At 38.8% G+C, this 21,613-nt stretch overlaps 1 protein-coding gene across 1 annotated transcript; it reads right to left on the bottom strand.

Moving 5' to 3' along the window:
- Positions 1–448: 448 nt before the first annotated feature.
- Positions 449–20,770, bottom strand: LOC138827441 (BRO1 domain-containing protein BROX). The gene is made up of 13 exons (XM_070022931.1): positions 20,399–20,770; positions 17,879–17,995; positions 17,072–17,178; positions 16,648–16,744; positions 12,383–12,478; positions 11,215–11,287; positions 9,963–10,068; positions 7,962–8,051; positions 6,440–6,525; positions 5,427–5,508; positions 5,013–5,163; positions 3,309–3,468; positions 449–2,387 (listed from the first exon to the last, which is right to left on the bottom strand). The coding sequence occupies exons 2-13, from the start codon at positions 17,977–17,979 to the stop codon at positions 2,301–2,303; spliced, it is 1,236 nt and encodes a 411-aa protein (XP_069879032.1). The 5' UTR covers positions 17,980–17,995; positions 20,399–20,770; the 3' UTR covers positions 449–2,300.
- Between the last annotated feature and the right edge of the window lie 843 nt (positions 20,771–21,613).

The following is a 21,613-nucleotide window of genomic DNA, read 5'->3' as shown; positions in this document are numbered from 1 at the left end:
ATAGTAACCCAAAGTAACAGTAGGTTTATACATTTTAAAAGAGCTAATGTGCTTCAGGATTTTCTGAAGTGCTAGAAATACTCTGAAAAGGAATATGCAACTATTTTCTGAACAGTTTCATTTCTAAATGTTTACACAGTACTAAAAGTACTACCTCTGATTTGCATATTGTACAACTGTAATGTTAAGTAATCTAGTTTACCTTTCCACAGCGCACAGTACTGTTATGTTGGGCATAACACCTCAGATATAAACAAATCATACTTTTTAAGAAGTGACTGATACCAAACAGAAGCATAAACCAAACAGGTCAAGGAGTGATGAATGTTTACTTTAGGAAGTAAAAACAACTGATGCAAATATATCTGTGCCTTAAAAATATTACTGTAATTAAGAATTTTCATTTTATTGTTATTGGATTAGTGTAAAAATACCAGAAAACAAAAAATTCCAGTGGAAATGTACATAAAATTGTATTTATTTTCATAAATAAAAAGGTAACTCATTATACAAACCACACTCAGCAGAAGTAGAACATTAGCTATCATGGCCTGGTATGAAAGACAGGCAGTAGTTAATACCAACAACTCATTATAGCCTCCATGCAATTCCTTTCCCTTTGGCAATTTCCCAAAAGTGCCAATACCACTTCAAAAGGCATTACATACAGTGGGATATATTTGTCATAAAGTGTTAACTTGGTGAGCCAAGAGGGTATTAATTATCTGATCATGCCAATGTTGACAATTATGGACTTAAATACCAGTGCTATTTACTGCATTTCATAGAAGTAGTGAGCATAATTATGTCTTCATTTTATACAAGCTTTGATGTGCAAACTTAGTAACCAGCACCTAAGATAAACAGAGGCAGAGAGTACAGAGTGAGCTAACATCAATTACTGTCGAAGTTTTGTTACTAGGTGGCAAATACACAGGAATTTGTAGTAAGGAACACATGAAACAGTGAAATTTAATAAAATATTCTATAGGCCACAAATTTTAAAAAAGTCTGTTCAGTTATTATGCCCAACTACAGCTTCAAATATTGAATCTTATACCGAAAGCAGTAACTAGCAATTCTATATAGTTAAAAACCTGATTCTACATAGCTTTTTCGAAGGAGTGAAAAACACAATCTTGATAAAGATAGGTATAATCTATTAATGATTCATAATGATTTATTTATTCCTATTTCAACACTTTATGTAGATTTTATGAATTTCTCATGATTTATCTATGTACGTGCTCAGTACATTGCTTGGTACATAGGAAGCCCTCAGCCACTTGACTAGTACTATTCCTATTAAGTGAACCAATTTGACATTTACAAATAGGAAAATTATTCAAGACCTAGGAGACTATCAATAGAAGATAAACCTACAGACATGAGACTTCTGTTAAGAGTATGCATCCACTATTTTCCATTTTTTTGTATGTACCAAACTGTTTCAAATACTACAACTTATATTTTTACAACTTTTACTAACCCTTCTTTAGCAAAGAAGTAGTTATCAGTATAATTCAGGACAGCCTATCTCATTCAAGTTTCAAGTTTTTCTCTTTATAGCCTGCAATATTTGTTTTCTTTTCCTCAAAAAAAAATTTCTACTCTTCCCATCTGCCCTAACATAGGAACACTAATCACAGTTACAAAGTTCTACCCTCTAAGTAAAAAATCCATTAGAAAAGATATTTGTAAAAATCACTGTAGGGTCATTGAGACTGAATCAAGTACAGGACTACTAGAATATAAATGACAGATTCTGGTATGTATAAGGAATCTGGTGTGAAGAGTTTTAAAATTATTATTGTGGTACTAGGTTTTGAACTCAGGGTCTCTAAGTGCTTTATCATTTAGGCTATGCTTCAGGGAAGTGTGATTTTTGTTCCTACCAGAGAAAATAAATTGCAGAATGTAACAAGTCTGTGCTACAATTATTAGAGAGGATGAAACAACTGTTTCTATTCAAAAGAAAACAGTTCTTCTGGTATCAAGTATAAAGGAAAATAAATGTTTTTGAGAAGCCAGAAACCACCAGAGTTCAGAAATTACACTACCCTCACATTTACTCTTGAGAGGCACAATTCAACCTTTCATGCCATCCTTATTAAAAAGCAATGTCCAGACACAAAGCATGGTACATTTCTACATTAAAAAAACTAAGAATAATCTGAAAGCTAATTCCTTCTGAATTTAATAATTATTCTATAGTTGTCAGATGTATCATTTCAAGAAATAGGAACTGAAGTTCTGTGGTATATCTTATCTGCAAGCAGAAATTCTAGTGTACGCTGCATTTAGGAGATATAGCACCCAGTATCCTTCTGAGGTTTGATGTCTGGTTCTTTCACTGGCTTCACTTCTTCTTCTGGCTTAGGTTTGGCCTAGGCAGAGAGAAAACACAGTGTAAATACACAACTTGAGATCAGAAAAACACACACTATACCATTTCCACTTTAGACTTTTAAAAGGTGATATTCTAAATGACACAACACTAACATTAACCATGCTATTCCCAAAGCTACCTACAAATTCATTTGAAGATACAGATGATGTTATCACTGAAGACAAAAACCTACACTGAGGCAAAAGTCAAGCTAATGGTACTCCAAGTCAGTCTTTTGATAAACTGAGTGATGAATCCATGCTTTTACAACCCCAAGGCTGTAAAATGATAGGGATAGGCTATCTTTTAGGGTATTATTTCAAAGGCAGAAGAGGATATAAAAATGGTGTTAATAAGGAATAATGGTTTTACTATAGGAAAGAAATTTATATATTTATAAATGCAATTCTAGGGATGAAAGGACAGTTGCAAAATAATTCTCAATCCTTTTGTTACAGGTCCCTAGATTTTTGGTAGTTAAACCTGAAAATATCCACTTAAGCTACTAGTTAGTTGATTTAGAACACCCAGATGTACTTAGATATAAATGAATAAAAGCATTCTTTTACTCCTGGAGGATTCCTGGCATGCTGAAATTAGATCAAATCTTCAAATACCCTGCAATGCTCAAAGTAGAATATCGCTATAGAAACAGACATGATCTTCTCTCCCACACTATTCTTAAAGGCATTGTCAAGTTGTAAAAAGGTGAGAAAATATGTTGAAAACAAAGGAGAAAATCAGAAGACACTGAAGGACTAGACTGTCTCTCCAAGAGTTCTCAAACAGATCATATTAAATGCTTCAATTAGCTCATTTAACAAAGCAAATATAGTTACCTACTTAAAAAAATGTATCAAAATGCTAACTCTGAACTCTCTTTTTAAACCTTTGTGAAGGAAAAACCCAGGTTTCATACATTGTCATCCTTGGGTCTCTTGGTAAGATCAAATGCTGCCATCGTTTCTGGTGTCCAGTGAGGACTCGTAGGAGGAAATTCGAAAGGCACAGGCTCTACCAGCCCATAATTTGCTTTGAGTTCCAGCTGTGGAGCGTCTGTTGGAATTTTCTGAAAGTAACTGCAAGAAGCAATTGAAATAGTGGTTCATTCATTTATTCAGTACTTGAGTGCATAATGTTTGAAGCCTAAATTAACACCGAGTAATGGGTTCTCTGTCTGGTATAGCTTATAGATGAGGTGAGAAAGTCAAGAAGCTCTATGGATTACCATGTAAAGAAGCTATTGTGATCTTCTGCTAGGACTATCCTAGGGAAACCATGGAGCCTATGTTTCTTTAGGTCTGCCTTATTTCACTTAATATATTTTTTTCCATGACTTTTTATTTCCTTACAAATGGGGTGATGTCATTCTTTCTGATGGAAGAATAGAATTCCATGTGTATATATATCATATTTTCTTGATCCATTCATTTACTGAGAGGCATCTGAGTTAGTTCCATATCTTAGCTATGGTAATAATGCTGCAATGAACATAGTTGTGCTGGTAGATATAGTGTAGCCTTGATTGTGATTATTTGGTACATATCACCATATAAAATGATGCTAACAGAAATGAACTCCAAGAAATGGAAACAAGAAGTTTGTTTTTTTTTAAATGTATTATATGAAGTTATTTCTTTTTTCATTTTGTCTCCCTTTGGTTTAATCTCTTTTTGTCACTTTTTTATTTTATTTCCATGTGTTTTGTATATATGTTTATCTAATTTAGGGGGAAAAAGGGGAATAACAAAATGGTGACACAAAGGTAAAGGTAAACCAATGCAACAGTGATACTCACAAGACACTATGTTGGAAATGAACTTTACAACTTAGGGGGAAGAGAAATCGGGGGGTAGGGAAAGTGGGAGAAAACAAGGGAGGAGGTAACACTATTCAAGAAAAAATGTACTATTACCTTACTTATGTAACTGTAACCCCTCTGTACATCACCTTTACAATAAAATTAAACTTTAAAAAAAGAAAAAAGAAGCTGTTATGAATGTGAAGTGTCATGGGAACACAAAGACGGCATATGTGGCTGGGGGGGGGGGGGGGCCTCAGAGAGTAATGAATGCTAAACTAGACCAGTTCAAGGAAGGGCCAATTCAGCATGACCACTGCAGAACATGAGGGAAGGATGCAGAGATAAAAGCAGGGCCAAGACTGATTCTACCAATCTACAAAGGCAGTGGCCTATAGTTCCAACAAGTGTTTGATAACAGAAAGCTGCTTAAAAGTACTAGAAGAGATAAGAAAATTATTTTTCTTGCTTGTGGGTAGCTGAAAGAAATGAATATGCAAAGGGAGATGAGAAGTGATCAATGGAAAAAAGGAACAGGGAAACAAAGAAAACATTAGTATATCATGGGAGGTCAAGAAAGGTATACTAAAAACTCAGGTTTCAATCTTAGAATTTTTATATGTTATCATTATGTATAGAATAAAAGTTGGACCACATATACTTGAACTGTATCACTAATGTAAAGAAAAAACTAACACCAACCTAATATGTAATATAAGAAAAACCTTCTGGGAATACAACCAGTAGAAATTATGATATTAAACTACTAATACATAGTGGATACTGATATAACATTAGTATTAAAGATGAAGCTGTACACACATGAATCCATTTTCTCTCTGACACTTTTCTAGGGTGTTCTTCACTTGGTTCCCAAGCTTCCTGAAGAACAAGTGTCCAGAAGGTCTGACTGTTGGTCCAGGTCCTTTGGTTTCTCCATAATCCTTGCATAGTGCTTCTGCCTTGGCATATACTGTACATGAAAGGGATCCAAACAATCCAATAATATGTAAACATTGCTTATTTTTACTTAAAAAGCTGTAAATCAGCTGACATAACTTCTGTTGCAATGCCAATAATACCAGACTCCAGGCTTCAAACTTTTTTCCTTCCTCCCCATTGCCTTGCTACAGACACCCATTCCCTTTTGTGAACTCAGTCAAAATGTATTTATTTCCCTTCACGATAAAATGTTTACTTTTTAAAAAGGAGTTAAAATTCAAAGCAGAAACTCACATTTTTCTGCTTCTTGGAGGGACCTGATTGCTTCACCACACTTATCACTAGCCAGCAAAGTCTGCCCATGATAACAGTAAGCCTGGCAAAAGAAAAACATTTGTATTTAATCTTTCCCTACACTTGTGTCAGAAGTACCTTTATAATCCCATATATCTTGCTTCTTCAGTAAGTAACCATTTTCCCTTCTCTGCTCATATAAAAGGACTTATATCCTACTGTACCTTCTAACCATGTCCTCAGAACAAATGAAAAAACTTGAATTTTTTTTTTAATCAGAAAATAGTAAATAAAGGGTTTTCCTTGTTTTTGTAGTGTTTGTTTTTTAAAGACAGGGTCTGTCTCTGTAGTCCAAACTCACTTTGAACTAATGATCTTTTGGCCTTAACCTCCTAACTTCAAGATTATAGATCTGTGTTACCAAGGTCCTTGATAGGCCTGTAACCTGTACCTTGCTGGGCAAAGACTGGAGATGAATATAAAACCCTAAAAACTAGCTCTTTAAATGTCTTCATAAACACAGCAATTGTATATAGACTTAGGTAATATCTTTGAAAACTTATTATAAAGTGTAAGAAATAAAATTAAATGGAAAAAGGGATTTTCAGTCTCTCACCTGATACAATCAGTAAACCAAGTTTGGTGGGTATAATAAACTGGTAAGTAACTTCTAAGATGGTACATACCGATCGTTCTTCTCCCATATAGAGGTTACTCTGCATGGTATTGCCTTATGATAAAAATTAGTAAATGTCTTTAACACTGAACACAATTAAATTGAGAAAATTCTTGTTGATAGGTCAAAGGTTCTAGCCTGAAAGTGGACTCCGAATAAAACAGCAATTCCAGTCTATAATCTGCATCATCTCTTTCTACTCATGTTAATTCACAATGGCTCCAGTGTCAGTGAACACTTAGTGAGAACTAGGGAGCAGTCTGTCAGATGAGAGGCTGGTACTACAGGGGCTGGAGAGACAGCAAACTATATTGTCTTCAATGTTATTAATACTCACATAAGCTGTGTAGAAACACATTTTCAAGTGAAGATATTTTCTCCATTTAGCAGAATATGCAGGCTCCAAACTGGATAAAGTATGATCTAAAGTTACATTTTAAAAAGCAAAATATAATTTCACCCTGATTCACTAGAAGGTTTTTAGTACATTTGTTCTGCTGATAAAAGCAAAGTACCATCAAGTACAAATTCAAGCATTTATACATTTAGAAAACCTACCAAAACCCTTTATTTAAAGGTATGTATTTTTCCATAACTATGTTTTAAGCTGCAAAGATTAAATTCCATGGTATAGCGCTACTGGTTACTGTAACTCTGAGTTGAAGATGATAACAAATTAGATAGTATTTTTATTGTCTCTCTTCAAAAATTCATGTAATATAACCATGTAAAGGGTAATACAGACACTCAAGTCAGATGGAGGAGTCTCACCTCCTTTACTCCTGCCATGATTGAATCTTTATCTTGTATTAACAAAAGAATATACTCACTCTTTCACATATACATAAATATATATCTAAAAATTTCTTAAATCTAGTTCATCCTCTCCACTTCCTCCTCCATTGTTATTTGTCAAAGTTTTCACCATTTCCTCCAAAAGGTGTAACAAATTTTTATTTAAGTGCTGAGTCAGCAGTTAATTCTTTTATGTATCAAGCCCATCCTTCATACTACAAACATAGGGACAAAACTATTCACTCACTTTTGTTTTTGAATGGATCCTAAATACCAAGCATCTATGGGATCAAGGTGAAACTAACAAACCATATGACTTATGATTTGATCTCACACATGTGAATTTTCCTAGCATTTTCTTTCATTCATCCTGTATTTCAGCTATGCACATAGCTGTCTCAAGGACCCAGAATATGCTCAATTCTTTATCTCTGTACATGACATCCTATTCCCACAAACTGAAAGTTCCTAAGTAACTTGAAACTTTTATTTATGTTTTAAGAAGTTATCTCCCTTCAGAAGTTATCTTCCTTCAGAAAGACTTCTTGAGCATGCCAAGATTGTTCAGGTTCTTACTTTGCTGATACAACAATAACTTGTTTCAAGTGATTAGGAGCTTGTCTCCTTTCCTAGACTGTGAATTTATTCTACTTCTCTCAGCATGTAAAACATATCCAAAATAGAAATGTAGGTATGTCTCCTAAATCAGTGTATAACAGCTAATGAGTGAGTCAGCTCCCACCTGGCAGCTTTGAGTTGCTATGTTAGATCTTTAGTTTCATTTCTTGTCAAAATAAATAGTTACAAAGACCAAAAACAATTTTAAAAGCAAAAGGACTAAATAATCATTAGCTGTAACTAATTACAAGAACAGCATTGTTTCTTCCACTAGAAATTATATAACATTAACTGTTAACAGCTCACAAGATCAACAATGAAGATATTATTGCAGTTTTGTAAATACTGAAAAAAAAAATCTGAGAACCTTTTGATGGTTCCCTTTTCAGAGCAAATAAACCTGAGAATCTAAAGACTAAAGTCTATCAGCAGAATTCTATGCTTACCAGCTTTTTGATAGAAACTGGCTGTTTCATATGCCAGTGCAGCAATCAATCCAGGAGTGTGCTTGAGTTCAATTGCTCGGGCAATTGTTACTATGACCAACAATAGGAAAGTGTATATAATTAATTTCATTTGCATTCACCGTAAGTTCAATTACAATAGCAACAGACAAGCTGACAAGGTTTTCTTGAGATTTTCATACAGTTTCAAGTTTTAATATTACAAGTTATAGAAAACATAAGTATAAATAGAAAATATTTGACTCTGGTTCTGATACAAGTTCTTTAAATAAATCACCTGTTAATTATTAGCTAATCAGAGAATTACTACAAAACAGAATTCAAGAAAAATAATTTCATAGCTGAGAGTAGAGTTTGAAATAAAGAAAATCAAAAGCTTAGGTTTCTTTTTTTTTTTGGTCTGGTTGTGGGGCCTGAACTCTGGGCCTGGGCGCTATCCCTCAGCTCTTCAGCTCAAGGCTAGCGCTCTACCACTTGAGCCACAACGCCACTTTCGGCTTTTTTTTCTTTTTGCTTATGTGGTGCTGAGGAATTGAACCTGGGGCCTCATGCATGCAAGGCAAGCACTCTACCACTGAGCCACTTTCCCAGCCCAAAAGCTTAGGTTTCTTTTGTTACTCTCACATAGGTTTGACTGATTCCTGCCATTAAAAGATTTTAGCAGAGGGGCTGGGAAGGTGGCTCAGTGGTAGAGTGCTTGCCTTGCATGCCTGAGGCCCTGGGTTCGATTCCTCAGCACCACATTAAGCAAAAAGAAAAAAGCCGGAAGTGGCACTGTGGCTCAAGTGGTAGAGCGCTAGCCTTGAGCTGAAGAGCTGAGGGACAGCGCCCAGGCCCAGAGTTCAGGCCCCACGACCGGGAAAAAATAAAAAATAAAAAAAATAAAAAAAAGATTTTAGCAGAGCGCCAGTGGCTCATGCCTATGATCCTGCCTACTCAGACAACTGAAATCTTTCCTGGGCAATAAAGTCTGTGAGAATATGATCTCCAATTAACCACCAAAAATCTCAAGTGGTAGAGTACTAGTCTTGTGCAGAGACAATGCTTAAGAATAATGCCTATGCCCTGCATTCCAGCTCCAGGATAAGCACAAAAATAAAAATAAAAACAAAAAAGAAGAAGACTTTTAGGTAAGTTAGGCACTAGAAGTAGAAAAAGAACGAGCAAGGTAAGAGTTAGAGCTTTTTTGCTGGCAGAAGTGGCTTGGAATCAAAATCTTCTCTAAAAGAGCCAATAAACGGGGTTCCAGTGGCTCATACCTTAATCCTAGGTGTGAGGCTAGGATTAAGGAAAGGAGGCTACCCCAGCCTAGGCAGGAAAATCTGTGAGATTCTTCTAATTACCATCAAAAAGCCAGAAGTGGAACTGTGGCTTAAGTGGCAGAGCACTAGCCTTCATCGAAAAAGTTAGAGGTTCAAGCCCAGTACCCACACAAAAACAAACAAAAAGAGTCAATGAACAGGAAGGACATCTCCAGCAAAGAATGAAAGTGAAGAGTATACATAAAATTACTCTTTACTACAAATTTCTTAAAAACTGACACTCAAGAAAATTGTGATTTAAAAAAAATAATTAAATTCAGTGAAGATTTTCTTTTTTTAATACTTTTTATTGCAAAAATACTGTTCAGAGGGGTTATAGTTACTTGAGCAAGTAGAGTACATTTCCTATCAAGCATTGTTACCTCCTCCTTTGCTTTTCCCCTACCCTCCAAGATATTCTTTAAAAAAGAAAACCATCTGGGCGTCAGTGGCTGACGCCTGAGGATCACAGTTCAAAGCCAGCCCAGGCAGGAAAATCTGTGAGAGTCTAATCTCCAATACACCACCAGAAAACTGGAAGTGGTGGTGTGGTTCAACTGTTAGAATGCTAGCCTTGAGCTGAAGAACTGAGGGACAGCGCCCAGACCCAGAGTTTAAGCCCCAAAATGGGTAAAACAAATAATAAAAAAAAGAAAAACCAATCTTAAAATGTTTAAGATACCTTCTTGAGCTTCAGCTTGGCACTGGATAATGTAAGCTTCTATGAGTCGGGTCTCTAAATCCCTTCCCTTTTCTACAGGTGTGATCAGTTTTGGTATATGACTTTCCTGAGAAACAGAAAAAGCAAATTTTGTTTTAATCCAGTTTTTAGAAACGATGAAGGGAAAAATTATGATATTTTTTGGGAACTTATCAGAAATTTAGGATACAAACAAAAATTGTATAAAATGTGAGCAATAACATAAGGAGTTTTAGACTAAAAGTTAGCTCTTATTAGAATAAGAAATCCTTGGTTGGTGCTGAGGATTATCTCTGCACTGGAAATAAAAGAAAAAGAAAACCTCAGGCCAGGCATGTAATACACACCTGTAATCCCTAGCACTCTCTGGAAGCAGAGGCAGAAAGATTTCAAGCTTCAGGCAAGACTGGGCTACTGAGCAAGACCCTATATTAACCCAAAAGAAAAGGAAAGCCTTGCTCCATCCCCTACTCTCACCCCTACTTGTAGGAGACCTCACCTAAAAACCTAGGCTCTAGTCTCCTGAGCACCACCAGAGTCCCTGCCTCTCTTCTCTGTTTCTTTACCTCTACCTCCAAAATTGTTCTTCCATTGTAGGGTTTGAAATTCAGCAAATTCAAAATATCTTGTCATTGTATCCTTGCACCTGACTTGAAAACAAGGCGATGGGATTTCTGTGTTTTAATGTAAATAGGAAAATAAAGGATTTTCCACGTGTTACAAAAAAACCACATTTCCATCGCAGAAAATACTTAAGTGTTATAGTAACCAAAATTCCTTTTTACATGACAGCTTTAATTGTTTATTCACATTAATAATTAAAGACATACTGAAAAACATAATTCTACACCTAATTCAGAACCACAGCTTTTTAATCACTGCAAAAACATGTTATTTTATCATGCGGGAAAAAAACCCCTACTAGCCTTCATCTAATATAATACTCTTGGAAACTGCTGTGGAGAACAGTGAGAAATGACAGGAAGATTCATTTATAAGCTTTGTCTTCTCAGAAGGTAGAGAAAAAATAAGCACATTATTACAACTAGAATTTTCTAGTGGAAAGTTGCTGCTTCTAAGATGTCAGCCTCCTGAGTAGTCAGGATTACACATGTAAGCCACTGGCACCCAACCCTAGTACTAGATTTTTAAATAATAAAATTATTCAGCCTTCCACACCCAAAGTAAGAATTATTTGTGTATTAAAGTATAAGATTACACACATATTTTTTACCTTTAAATGTTTAAAAATCCCAGCTGCAATTTTCAGGCTTCGATGGACTTCTTTGGCTTCATCTTCTGTTATGCTTAGAGACAGTGATTGGTTACATTACTTAATAGAAGGTGAATCAAAAACCAATAACTTGGGGCTGGGAAGGTGGCTCAGTGGTAGAGTGCTTGCCTAGCATGCATGAGGCCCTGGGTTTGATTCCTCAGCACCACATAAACAGGAAAGGCTGGAAGTGGTGCTATGGCTCTAGTGGTAAGAGCACTAGCCTTGAGCTGAAGAGCTGAGTACAGCATTCAGGCCCAGAGTTCAAGCCCCACAACCGACAGAAGAGGAAAATAAACAACAACAACAAAAACCCAGTAACTTTTACACTATTACTAATACATAATTATCATTAAACAAAATCAGTTGTTTTTCCCTACTTATTTTCTTTTGAAAAAAAATTTGACACTCAAAATATTGTACACAGCTCTGCTAGGATTACAGGTGTGTGTGTGTGTATGTCTCTCTCTCTCTCTCTCTCTCTCTCTCTCTCTCTCTCTCTCTCTCTCTCTCTCTCTCTCCCCCCCCAAGGGCTTGAACTTAGGTCCTGGGTGCTGTCTGTGAACTTTTTTGATCAAGGCCAGCACTCTACCACTTGAGCCACAGCTCCACTTCCAATATTTTTAGTAGTTTATTGGAGATAAGTTTTTGTCCAGGCTAGTTTCGAACCATGATCCTCAGATCTCAGCCTCCTGAGTAGCTAGTATTACAGACAGACAGGCATGAGCCACCAGTACCCTGCCATTACAATGTTTCTGGACAATTCTGCCATCTATTTTCTAAACTTTGTTTATATTATTTTATGTAGTCAAATATATATTCTATTTTTCTTGGTTTGTAGTTTTAGTTAGAAAAACTCTGCATGGCAAAATTATTTGAGCTGAAGAGCTCAGGGACAGCGACCAGACCCAGAGTTCAAGCACCACAACGTACCAAAAAAAAAAAAAAAAAATAAGATTCAGAGGCACTGCTTCCAATATACTGCCCCCCATACCAAAAAAAAAAAAAGGGCAAAATTTTCATTTTTCCAAAGTGGTACTTTTTAATCAATAGCTTGGACTTTCAAATAATGAATCTCAATAGTATTCAAAACAACACACATGCATTTAATTTTTTGCTTTTAACTTACTTTTCTTTTCCAGCCAATCTTGAAGCGTATTTGGTATACCATAAGGCTACATTAAATCCCATGGAAATCAATTCAAAAACAGCATCCTGCTGGACACTGGAGATAAAAACATAAGCATTATAATCTGTAAATTTTAACAACATTGCTACATGAAGCCTACTGGACACTGAAATTATAAAGATATGTTAACTGTTATATGCAAGTAACCACGTTTATGTATGTGTTTACAAATGATTCTTGTGTTTAATATAGGTAATTTAATATAGACAGTTACGAATGAATGGGTAAATAGTGGCCTCGTATGTGCTATGTACTTCATAATTAAAAAACAAGAGAACAGTTCCCAAAGTTTACTGCACAAAGAGTATCTTAAAAAAATACACCTTTCACTTCCCTAAAACCCAGCCAATATAACTCTTGGGCATCTTCATAGAACATTACAAGTCAAGATATGGTAAAAACACTTGCACATCCATATATACTGCTGTGCTATTCACGTTAGCCAAGTTAGGGAAACAGCCCATAGATGCCCTTCAGTAGATGGGTGGATCAGTAAAATATGGTACATATACATAATGGACTCATCTATTAGAAGAATGTCATTTGCACGGAAATGGATGGGCCTAGAACAAATCATGCTCAGTGAAGTAAGCTAAGCTTAGAGAGATTAACAGTGCGTGTATTCTCTCACATGTGGAAGCTAGATCTAAAATATAACTGGACATGATAACCTATATAGGACTCTGACATTCACAGTCAGACTAAAGAATTCCCTTAGGGGAGGAACCCAAAGATGTAACTCCTCTGAACATTTAAAATATTATAACATTTAAAATATTATTTACTGAAATGAATTCCAGGAAACGGAAACATGAGTTTTGTTGATGGTGGGGGTGGTATTTGCTTTTTTTTTTTCTTTTTTAGGGGGACAATAGGGGAGCACAGAAAGGGAGAGAAGAAGGGTAAAACAAATGCAATCATGGTATTCAGTACACACTATGTGGAAAATAAACTATGTAACTTGTGGGTGTGACAGGAGGGGGAAACTGGAAGGTGGGCAAAAAAGAAATGTACTCATTATCTGACTTATGAAGTGGAAACCCCTCTGTAAACACCTTAATAGTAACAATAAAATTACATTTTAAAAAATAGGTCTTTCTGGGACTGCAGATTCAGAAAGTCTGGGACACGGCCCACAATCTGAATTTTAACAGATATGCAAATGACTCATCAGAGTGGTTCTTTCATATAAAACATACCAAGAAAAACTGAATTCAGAAGAAATTGATGATGAAAAGCACAAAATCTGAATCGTGCCTTAAAAGATGACCAGAAAGCAGGAAATCTTGGGGTGAGAATGATGGTGTCAAAGCACAAGAATGCATAGACTTTTCTGGTCAAATGGAAAAAAGTTAGAAAAATAAAAAAAATAGGCTGGGCACAGTGGCTCACAATTATAACCCTAGGAGGATCACAATTAGAGGCCAAACTGGGCAAAAGACTGTGAGACCTTGGAAGTGGCGCTGTGGCTGAAGTGGTAGGCCCTTGAGCAAAAAAGGAGCTCAGGAACAGTGCCTAAGCTAAGTTTGAGCCCCAGTACAGGCAAAAAAATAATTAAACTACAATTAAAAAAAATTGTGAGCCCCCCCACCCACCTCAACCAACAAGTCAGACATGGTAGTACATGCTTATAATCCAAGCTATGCTATGCCAGAAGTATAGGTAAGAGGATCTAAGATTTCAGTCTAAAGCTGATCTCAGTGAGATCTTACCTGAAAAAAACATAAAAGCAAACAGGCCTGGAGAAGCAGCTCAAATGGTGGAACATTTTGCCTAGCAATTCAAGAGCCTACATTCAAATACTAGTACTAAGCCCCCAGAAGAATCAAATTTAAGAAATTGTCAATAGCTTATTAATCACTGAGAACTTTCAAATGAATTTTATCTAGTAATCTAGTGGGCATATCTAATTTATGACTCTAAATAATAAGACCATTTTGCTTATTTGTATCAAGTCTTATAATAAATTCCTTATCCTCCCCCCCCCCCCCCATGAAATGTTTGGGACGGAACCCAGGGCTTCATACATGGTAGGTTTGTAAAAATTCTACCACTAAGCTACAATGTAATTTCTTTCTTTATCTCTTTTTTTATTGGTGGTATAGAGAGACAATTTTCACAGAGTATGTAGTAATCAAGCATGCAGTTTCACATGCACCAAACAGTGTTGTTTGTCTGCATTACATAATTCTGTCTAGCAGACCTTTTGAAACATAGAATACAAATTTAGTGTGGTGAGAAGAAGACCCAAGTTTGTGTAATACAAAATATTTTAGAATCTATTAAAGTTTGTAATGTAATAAGACAGATGATTGATTCTTTAAACAGTCAACTAAGAAAAATATCTCAAATTTAGCCAGGTGCTGGTGGCTTGTTCCTGTAATCCTAGCTACTCAGGAGGCTGAGATCTGAGGATCAAGGTTCAAAGCCAGCCTGAGCAAAAAAGTCCTGACACTCTTTTCTCCAATAAATCACCAAAAAGCCAGAAGCTGTGGCTCAAGTAGTAGAGCACTAGCCTTGAGCAAAAAAGCTTAGGGACAGGGCCTAAGCCCTGAGTTCAAGCCCCAAGACCAGCATAAAAAAAAAGGAGGGGTAACAATATTTGAAAAAAATATACCCATTACATTACTCATGTAACTGTAACCCCTCTGTACAGCATCTTTACAATAAAGTAAGAGTTTTTTTTAAATGAAAAAAGAAAAATATTTCAATTTGGGATGAGAAAGTGATTACAGAAGAACAGAAAATGAAGTCTTGGAAAATTTCAGTATCCAAAAATATTAAAATTAATGAAGAATTTACGGGCTGGGAAGTTGGCTCAGTGGCAGAGTGCTTGCCTTGCATGCATGAGGCCCTGGGTTCGGTTCCTCAGCACTACATAAGCAAAAAAAAGCTGGCAGTGGTGCTGTGGCTCAAGTGGTAGAGCATTAGCCTTGAGCTGAAGAGCTGAGGGACAGCGCCCAGGCCCAGAGTTCAGGCCCCACAACCGACAAAAAAAAAAAAGCATTTACCCTCTACCTAATTGGGATATTGAGTCAAATGACAAATTCTACATATGACATTCCCAAGTAAAAAAAGGAAAATATTTGTCTTATTATAATGCCTAATATTCTATTATTCATTTACACCAATTTTCTTACTCTATTCCTCACAAAAAGATCTGTAACTCTTAAAGCAAAATCTAGTTGAAGAAGATGTCCAATGGAAGAAAGCCTGGAATGCTATCTAGCTACTTATGAACACTGCTTATACCTTTTCTTGTCAACCCCCATTATTTGGCAATCTCCAATCATTTCCTTTCTGTTGTTGTGAAAAAATATTCCAAAACAAAATTGAGACAAAGATAGTGGGCATCTTACAATCCAGTGGTTTTTTTTTAAAAAACAGTAACTAGGGCTAAGTAGGGGAAGGTAGGGAGGGAGGGGATGGTAGGGGGAAAACATTGGAGGGGGTAACAATGTTCAAGAGGAAGTGTACTCATTACCTCACTCATGTAACTGTAACCCTCTGTATAATATCTTTACAATAAAAAAAAATAAAAACTAAAAAAACAAACAAACAAAAACCCACAAAACAGTAAGTACAGCCAGGCGCCAGTGGCTCATACCTGTAATTCTAGCTACTCAGGAGGCTGAGATCAGAGGGTCACAGTTCAAAGCCAGCCTGGGCAAGAAAGTCTGTGAGACTCTTCTCTCCAATTAACCACCAGAAAACTGAAAGTGGCGCAGAGGCTCAAGTGGTAGAGTGCTAATCTTGAGCTGAAGAGCTGAGGAACAGTGCCCAGGCCCAGAGTTCAAAACCCAGGACAAAAACATAAAACAGTAAGTACTTTTTAAAGTGTGATCAATCAGAAAAAGAGAAGTCAAGGAAAACTAAAATTCTGTTCAGCTGAAGGAATGCAAAAATGGAATGCCAGCGTAGGGTTCCAAATCCCCAAAACATTCTTTGTATGTTATTAAAATAGTCAAGGCTGTTCAGTTCCAGTTAATATTTGTATTAATACAAAAACTAGACTTGGTCTGGAAGAAAATCATCCTAATTTTACTGATAATATGTATGATGATTTAGGTCAAATGCTTTTAATTAACTTCCCGATTAAGAGAAAATGCTGACCAGTCTTATACTTTTCTTCAATACAAGGATAAAAGTTAAAGACACTGGATGAATACTTGGCTGCAATTTTACACTACATTAGCACTGCTCACCTTGGAATCTGTCCTTGCAATGTATCAGTCCACTTGAAATTTTGAATATATCTTAGTTTGCTTTCCTGGGTAGATTCATCAGGTGAATTTATGAAACCTATGAAAAGATACACCTTAGTCTCAGAAAAAAAAATATACTACCTGTTCTATTTAGAAGGATTCTTTCTAAAAGAAAAGCAAGTAATTTTTTAGGTTCACTTCTGGCCCTGTTTTCCATACCTCATTCCTTCTCCTACTGTAACATAGTACAAAAAATGCATATATTTAAATTTTTTAAATGTTAGAAAAAATCACATACTATCATTATAATCTCAAATTTCTGAAATTTAAGTATATAAAATAGCTAAAGACGACTAAATTGTACAAATGTGGAAAATTTAAGAATTGAAAGTAAATGTAAACTCAATTCATGTAAATAACTAACCTTGTAAAAGTGAAAAGTACAAATCTGCTGCATTCTTCATCATTTCTGGATTACAGCTCAAATCAGTAAAGAGTTCAAGGAGGCGCATCCTGGATGATCTCAACTCACTTACATGAAACAGAGTAAAATTCAGTTGTATTATATGATTCTAAGCAAAAATGACTTGAAATGAGATGTACAAGTCATTATGTCGAAAACGAACTTTACAACTTTGGTGGGGGGGGCGGGGAGGATTGGGGGGTGGATGACGGGGGGGGGGGGATTGGAAGGGATGGGAAGGGGAAACAAAGGAGGAGGCTACAATGCTGATAAGAAATGTACTCATTATCTTGCCCATGTAATTGTAACCCCTCTGTACAGTATTTTCACAATAAAAAAAAATGACTTGGAAATATTACTATAAAGAGCTTTAAAACACAACGCTCACCTACATCCCCTACCTCTAGTAGATATGTATACCAGAATACAAGAATAAATTTAATTAGCACCAATAGCTAATAACAAGTGAAATATCCTTCAATAATTTAAATGTTCTACTAAAAAAAATCAGTCTAATTGAAGGAACAAATCATGGATCATATTATGTACCTGTTATCCCTCTTATAAAGGGGAGTCTAATATAGGCTTGTAGCTGGGCAGGAAGGAAGACCCTCTTTCAAAATAACCAGCAAAACCAGACTGGAGGCCTAGCAGAGTAGTAAAAGCATCTACCTACAAGCTACAGGACCAGGATTCAAACCCTAGTACTGCCAAAAAAAACCAAGAAACTTGCTCAATTAATACCTGTTGAATTTCACTAAAACTTACTTGCAAATTTTTGAAGCAGAAGGGCCAGTGACCATACCATAGTAGTTAAAAGAGATAGGAGCTGTAGCTTTTAGTGGGTTCCTATGAAACCAATGGGTCATTTTCTCCAGAGGTATTCTATATACAAAAAACAAACACATAAAAATTAAAGACAAAATATTTAATGACCAGCACATGATGTGTGAATGGTAGTTACTTTTCAGTTACATTTTACATATAAACTATTAGCATGAAACATATAAGATATTTCATCTCTACAAATCAATTTTTTTTTTTGATGGGACATGGGGCTTGAACTCTGGGCTTGGGCTGTCCCTGCACTCTTCAGCTCAAGGCAGGTGCTCTACGGCTTGAGCCACAGAGCCACTTCTGGTTTTCTAGTGGTTTATTGGAGATAAGAGTCTCATGGACTTTCCTGCCCAGGCTGGCTTTGAACCGTGATCCTCAGATCTTAGTCTCCTGAGTAGCTAGAATTACAGGCGTGAGCCACCGGTGCCTGGCCAAATCAAATTTTTTTAATGAGGGTTCATTTATGGTTATGTTTGGATCAGATCTCCAAAAACAAGAAAGCTTCTGGAAACATAACTTCAACGTAACAATATGCTACAGCAGTAATGTTAAACTTCATTTTGCATAAAAAGCACCTGGGAGTGGATTAGTCTTGCTAAAGTGGAAGTTCCAATTCAATGGTCTGGGGAAGAACTGAGATGCTGACGTCATAGATCCCCAGGCTACACTAACAAATAGTGAAATATTAGAATTCGGTTGGACAGCTGTAATTGAAAAGGGTACAGGACAAGATAAATCTAGTATCCATACTAGGATTAAGTGGAAATCCTTATTTATATACCAATTCTTGAAATACATTTATTTATTTTATGTATTTACTTTTTGGATAATACTGGAGTCTGAACTCAAGAGCTTTGGCACTCACTACCACTTGTGCCCAACACCCAGCCTCTACAAGGTTTGAAGTTTATTTTCCACATATTGCTGACAATGGATTACAGCATGTATTCTATAACTGTATACTCTTCCACAAAACACAGTTTTTATACTGCAAAGACAATATTTGATCAATGACAATTACTACGCAAAAATAACAACATTTGAGAAACTAAAGTGAAATGCCAACTTAAAAAAAAATTACTCATTTTAGGTTTAGGCTTTAAAAAAGTGCCCAGGCACCAATGGCTAACACCTGTCATCCTACCTACTCAGGAGGCTGAGATCTGAGGACTGCAGTTAGAAGCCAACACAGGTAAGAATGTCTGTGAGACTTTTTATCTGCAATTAAGCACCAGAAAACCAGAAGTGGATCTGTGGCTCAAAGTGGTAAAGCACTTGAGTGAAAAAGCTTAGAGACAGTGCCCAGGCCCTGAGTTGAAGCCCTATAGTGGACAGGAAAAAATAGTGTATATTTCCTGCTTAAAAGTCCCTGAGTATCTGGTGCAAGTAATTACATTCCCAGAATATATAAGAAAATTCCGGTAGGATTTATTTAATTTGAAGGCACTGCACTAGGTTGCCATCAACTTTTCTTATTAGAGGAAAAGGGTGGACTGCACAGCATTGTGAAATATCTCTGTTGAGCACCTCCCTTATGTTATTTACTTATTCATGGCCAAACTGGTTTTGACAAGTACCGAGTATTTCATGAATAGAGGATGTATTGTGTGCTCAATGAAAAACAGGACAAGTTCATTTTACATGTCCTTTTGGAAGCGGTGAGGGATCCTTAGCTCCACGGTAGGTAGAACGCCACTGGCCAAGAATTTGCAAGGCCCTAGGTTCAACCCCCAACACCCTCAATCGCTTTAGAAAACAATCACCTAAAAATCTTGCATATAAACCACCTTAATGACTAGGTAAATACAGCCTGCACTTGCACATAAATCAAGCTCTCTGAAGGGTTGCTTTTACGAAGGCAAAGCGTTCGGCGATGACTTTAACCACCCTATTTTCTGCCCCATCTTCCAAACCCACGGATGACCGGGCAGGCACTCTCCAGCTGTCAGGATGAAGGAGGTCACCTAACCCACCACCACAGGCCTACGAACACTACTGACACGCCAGCCCCGCCCCCAGCCCGGAGTCCCGCAGGAACCCACCTGAGCCTCCGCTCCCAGCTTCCACTTCCTGCTTCCTGCCCACACCTTCCTCATCCCAGACCCCGGGCGGCGACCCCACGCACGCGTCGTCCCCAGCGAGCCCCGTGGTAAACAGGCACCTCGGTAGAAAGCCGATGCCATCAAACCCGGAGGGGCGGGGAAGCCACCACCGAGCGGGTCCCCCAGCCCGCCCCGCCACCCCCTCTATTTAGCTTACAAACCCAATGGAGATGCGGGGCGGGGGATGCTCATGTATTAGTACTATTGATTCACGGACCAGCATGCATCTGCTTTCATGACGAGGCATTCTTCTTCTTCTTCAAAACCACCATCCAGAGGTCTAAGGAAACTGATGGCAAAGCGGCCGAGCAGGAAGGGGAAGACGAGTAAAGGCCGTTCTCGGACTTACCTGCCGGGGCTCTCAAAGTCGGGGTGCCACTCTTCCCGAGGGGAGAGAAGGTAATGTCCGGGTCAGCCAGCCAAGAAAGCGAGGAGTCCGACGAGCCCAGGCTACAGACGCCGGAACCGCAGAGCAGCAGGCCGGGGCCCGGCCGGCGTCACGTGACCGGCGGCCATGACAGCTGCGGCGGCGGCGGCCCGAGGTCTCGCGCGCTGGGCCGGGGGCTCCCACGCCGCTTGCAGCCCCGTCTGGGCGCTCGGGGCCGCCGCGGCCCTTCCTACCTTCTCCTCTCCGGCCCTTCTTTACCCGCCTGGGTCTCGTCCGAAGAGAGGCAGGAAGCAGGCGGCCCGGCCTCGGAGGCGAGCGGGGACGCTGCCTGAATGACGCCGGCGACGGCGCTGGGCGGAGCGGGGACGGCCTCAACCTAACGCGGGGCGGGGCCTGGCGGGCGGGGCCGCGGCGGGGCGGCCGCTCCGGAGCCGCCAAGTTTGGCTGTGGCGGCAAATGGGCTTGGGCGGCTCCTCGGCGGGTGGCGGTGGCGGTGGCCGTAGCGGTTCCTGCTGGCCCTGTTAATGTCGGGGCCAGGCCCGGGGAGGATGGCGCTCTAGAGCCCGGCCTTGCTTCTGAGGGGCCGGGGCGGGAGGGGGCCGGGGCGGGGACCGGCCATGTCGGAGGTGACCCGGAGTCTGCTGCAGCGCTGGGGCGCCAGTTTTCGGAGAGGCGCCGACTTCGACTCGTGGGGCCAGCTGGTGGAGGCGATAGACGAGTATCAGATGTGAGTGACGAGCCGCGGGAGCGGGCCCCCCCCCGCCGGCCTTGGGCCCCGCGCCCCCCACCCTCCACCCCGCCCCGTCCCCCTTCGTGTTCCGTCGGCGTCTCCATCACTGGGTGTGCAGCCAGGCTTCTCAGGGTGGGGCCCCGCAGGCATCGGGACGGGAGTCCCCCCTGGCCCCCGCGAGGCTGCTCCGGGCATCCCGGTCTGGGGGGGGGGTCCTGTCTTTCCACCTCCGCAGGGCGAGTTCCATTCAACAGGTAGCCCCCTCTGTGCGGGGGGCGCCGGCCCTCCCAGGCTACCTACTTAGTTCCTCTCCAGCTTCCCACGGGTGCCCCGCTTTCCACTCAGTTTCTTTTCCTTTTTTTCCTCCGCCTCTCCTGGGTTGCCCCTCCTCGATTATTCCTTCCCCCCTCATCTCTAAGGAATAAGTGTGTGTGTTCCGCCCACGT

Source organism: Dipodomys merriami, unplaced genomic scaffold (genome assembly GCF_024711535.1).
Source record: "Dipodomys merriami isolate MVZ:Mamm:240054 unplaced genomic scaffold, mDipMer1.0.p SCAF_156, whole genome shotgun sequence".
Taxonomy (NCBI): Eukaryota; Metazoa; Chordata; class Mammalia; order Rodentia; family Heteromyidae; genus Dipodomys; species Dipodomys merriami.
Note: the sequence above shows the minus strand (reverse complement) of the source record. Positions and strands in the feature narration are given on the sequence as shown.